The sequence below is a fragment of the Bison bison genome, unplaced genomic scaffold (genome assembly GCF_000754665.1).
Source record: "Bison bison bison isolate TAMUID 2011002044 unplaced genomic scaffold, Bison_UMD1.0 scf7180017864270, whole genome shotgun sequence".
Taxonomy (NCBI): domain Eukaryota; kingdom Metazoa; phylum Chordata; class Mammalia; order Artiodactyla; family Bovidae; genus Bison; species Bison bison.
Genome location: NW_011494842.1, coordinates 6,411,737 through 6,415,106, shown reverse-complemented (window position 1 = coordinate 6,415,106; position 3,370 = coordinate 6,411,737). Strand labels below are relative to the sequence as shown.

The window sequence follows — 3,370 nt, the reverse complement described above, 5'->3', positions numbered from 1 at the left end:
GTCGGGATTTCAGGATACTCGGGTCGCTCTGCGCCCCCCTCACGTTCTCCTTCCCTGGCCCGAGCCTCCCAGCGCCGTGGGAACTACCCCTCGCTCTCCCTTGCTGGTGCGCATCCTAAGGACGGCCTGTCAACCTCCCTACCTCGGAATGTCCCCTCGACCACGGGACAGGCGTGCGACTGGGCGAGTCCGGAGCCCCCATGGGCACCGAGACAGGCGGCTCAGCCCTTAACCTCTGATGGAAACCCAGGCGAACCGGGGTCACAGACCTCGGAGCGTCTGCGTGCAGCCACCCGTGTAGAGTCTCCTTGCATCTGTCATGGGAGCTGACCCTCTCCACTTCCGCCTGTCATGCCAGGCTAGGAGGGGAGGACCCGGGCGGAGCCCCGAGTGAGGACCAGGGGGAGGTGACATCACCTCGCAGATGCAGCCCAGCCCTGCCCACTGGTGTCCACTCCAGCACAAGACCAATGCGGGAGACGGTGCCCAGGTTCTATGTCTGGAGTGACACCAGGGACAACGAAGGCCTGCGACCTATAGCCTGAAGTGTGGGCACTGGACCAAGATCGAGGGGGGTCCTCCAGATGCTCCTCCCTCACCCCTTGGCTGCAGTGAGGACCCCTTATTTTAACCTAATCTCTCCATTTTGCTTCACTGGATAGCTTCTGGTAGCCCAGTGCTCTAGGAAGAGGGGGCGGGAGCTGGGGACCTCCACCTAACCTTCCCTCAGTAACTAGTATCTGCAAATGTTTGGCCAGCACCAGCACCTGGCTGAGAGCCCCACCCTGGGCAGCACTCAGGCCCTGGGTCTGGCCTCCCCTTGGTGCCCCTGGGTAAACCCCAGGATTTGCTGAGAGTCACTGGAGGGCTCAGCCCAGCACACTGACCTGGAAGACCCCCTCCCTCCCCTTTCCAGGACCTGACCTTAAGTTTTCATGTATTATTACTATCTTGGGGAGGGATCCAGAGCCTGGCTGTCACCCTGGGTGGAATTGACAACCTCCTCCTTCCTCTTCAGATTTCCCTCATAGCTCAGTTGGTAAAGAATCCGCCTACAATTCGGGAGACCTGGGTTCAGTCCCTGGGTTGGGAAGATCCCCTGGAGAAGGGAAAGGCTACCCACTCCAGTATTCTGGCCTGGAGAATTCCATGGACTATATACAGTCCATGGGCTCCGAAAGAGTCGGACATGACTGAGCAACTTTCACCTTCACTTTCACTTTCCCCCTCTTCAGGGAGCCCGGGGGAGGCACCCTCCCGAGGCGGTACTGCCCATGCTGACTACAGGGCCCTCCAGCTGCCGATGTCATGAGTAACACCACAGTGCCCAATGCCCCGCAGGCCAACAGCGACTCCATGGTGGGCTATGTGTTGGGACCCTTCTTCCTCATCACCCTGGTCGGGGTGGTGGTGGCTGTGGTAAGAAGCCTCCACACGTACACATACCCCCACACTCTTGCTAAGGCAGGGGCGAGTGGGCCCGGACCAGCCTGTACACAGCATCTCACTGTCCTGCTGTCTCAGGAGAGGAGGGTGTGGAGGTGGGTCCCTGTCCCCCGTGGGCCATCCTGGGATCAGCCGCCTCCACAGTGCTGTTTCCCTATTACAGGTGATGTACATCCAGAAGAGAAAACGGTGAGTGTCCCTGTCCTGAGTGCTCCCCACCTGCATTCTGCTTAAAAGTTCTTCCCATAGGATCTGAGACCCCAGCATACACGTAAGATGCCCTTCAGGCATTCAGAAGACCAACCTGAAATTCCCCGCACGCGTTAGGTTTTTCCTATCCAGACACGTGTCCTTAGAGCTCTAGGACCCTGAAAGGCACCCACTGGAGGTGCCCCGCTGGGGGAAACAGTGGAGTCAGATGTCTGCAGGGAGGTGTGGGGTGCCGTGGCTGAACACCCCCGTGCCCCCCAGGGTGGACCGGCTTCGCCATCACCTGCTCCCCATGTACAGCTACGACCCTGCCGAGGAGCTGCACGAGGCCGAGCAGGAGCTGCTGTCGGATGTGGGGGACCCCAAGGTGAGCACTCTGGGGGGACAGAGAACCAGCAGGGATGGGCCTGCTCTCCTCACAGCCCTGAAGCCAGAACCTGCTTCCACCCTCAGCCTTCCCCATTTGGGCCGGGGCCAGTCAGGTGCCTCCCTGCAAGCTGTGCTGTGGCCCGCTCTCCCCTGCTACAGGTGGTCCACGGCTGGCAGAGTGGCTACCAGCACAAGCGGATGCCCTTGTTGGATGTCAAGACGTGACCTGAGCCCCCTAACCCTGCCCCTCCCCGAACCACGGGGTCCTGATCGGCCAGGGCCCTGCAGCCTGCTGCTCCCCCAGCATCCCTCCCCCCAGCCTGGCTCCTAAGCCCGGCAGAGCCGCCAGCCTCCACTGGACCCACCTCCTCACTCCCTCCTAGGCTTTCAGTCCTTTGTGGGATGAGCCTACCTACTAGCCACTCCCAGGAACTAATGAGAATGTTTCTTCCTGGGGTGAAAGGGTGGCTGGGATTACCAGGTGGGGCTTTGCCCTTCCATGGGCACCCTTCTCTAGCCCTCCCAGACTTAGCTTTGGAGCTGTTCCCATGGTGACAGGGCCTAATGTATATTCAGTATATATATTTTGTAAATAAAATGTTTTGTGGCTAGGGGTGTAGTTGACTTCATCAAGACCGGCTTACGTTACCTTCCCTGTGCTTTTTCTTTTTCACTCACTCACTAGAGATCCTTGGTTTCTAACCTCTGTTCTAGGCACCCACCACAGAAAAGACAGTCCAGAAAAGGATATTTTTTTATTCAAGTAACTGCAAATAGGAAACCAGAGGGGAGCCCCAGGCTGGGACAAATAATGGCTACCTCCTCCCTGACAGAACAGGTGGAGAAGGTGGCCCCTACACCTGACAGTCAACACGGGCCCCCCTCCTCCCCACCCTCACTCTGCTGCAGCATCCTAGGGGCAGGACCCCACCTTCCCTGGGACTGGGGGAGTTGGTACCCAGCCTGCTTTGCTCCAGGCCCCTTCCCCTAAGGGCTTCTTGGAGGAGGGGGACGTGGGCAGAACAGGAGGCAATGAGGATGGACATTTGGCGCTGGTAGCAGCAGCAGCGACGGATGTCTAAGAACAAAACATATAACAAAAAACAACACGACTGTCCAGAGGTAGTTTGTGAACAGAGGAAAGATGGAACCAGAACCTTGGGGGTTGGGGAGGAGCAGAAGGGTGGGAGTGGGCGAGACTAGCTCCTGGTTATTAGTGCCCCGAGGGAAGGGAAGAGGGGAAACTGAGGCCTGGAGCGGAAGCAGACAGGGGCGGGGAGTGGCTCCAGCTCTCGAAAGTGGCTGCTGCAGGGAGCCCAGGCCTCCTGGGCCTCACCTGGATAAA

At 58.9% G+C, this 3,370-nt stretch overlaps 1 protein-coding gene across 1 annotated transcript; it reads left to right on the top strand.

Annotated features, from left to right (window-relative positions):
* Positions 1 to 1,199: 1,199 nt before the first annotated feature.
* Positions 1,200 to 2,636, top strand: LOC104994913 (uncharacterized protein C3orf18-like). The gene is made up of 4 exons (XM_010848625.1): positions 1,200 to 1,419; positions 1,610 to 1,635; positions 1,918 to 2,023; positions 2,185 to 2,636. The coding sequence occupies exons 1-4, from the start codon at positions 1,309 to 1,311 to the stop codon at positions 2,248 to 2,250; spliced, it is 309 nt and encodes a 102-aa protein (XP_010846927.1). The 5' UTR covers positions 1,200 to 1,308; the 3' UTR covers positions 2,251 to 2,636.
* The last annotated feature ends 734 nt before the right edge of the window (positions 2,637 to 3,370 follow it).

What these genes read in the sequence shown, in the direction of transcription:
- LOC104994913 (XM_010848625.1), top strand. Translation starts at nt 1,309, where the DNA reads ATGAGTAACACCACAGTGCCCAATGCCCCGCAGGCCAACAGCGACTCC. An exon ending in TCGGGGTGGTGGTGGCTGTG is followed by an intron (nt 1,420 to 1,609) that starts GTAAGAAGCCTC and finishes TCCCTATTACAG; the next exon opens with GTGATGTACATCCAGAAGAG. An exon ending in TACATCCAGAAGAGAAAACG is followed by an intron (nt 1,636 to 1,917) that starts GTGAGTGTCCCT and finishes CGTGCCCCCCAG; the next exon opens with GGTGGACCGGCTTCGCCATC.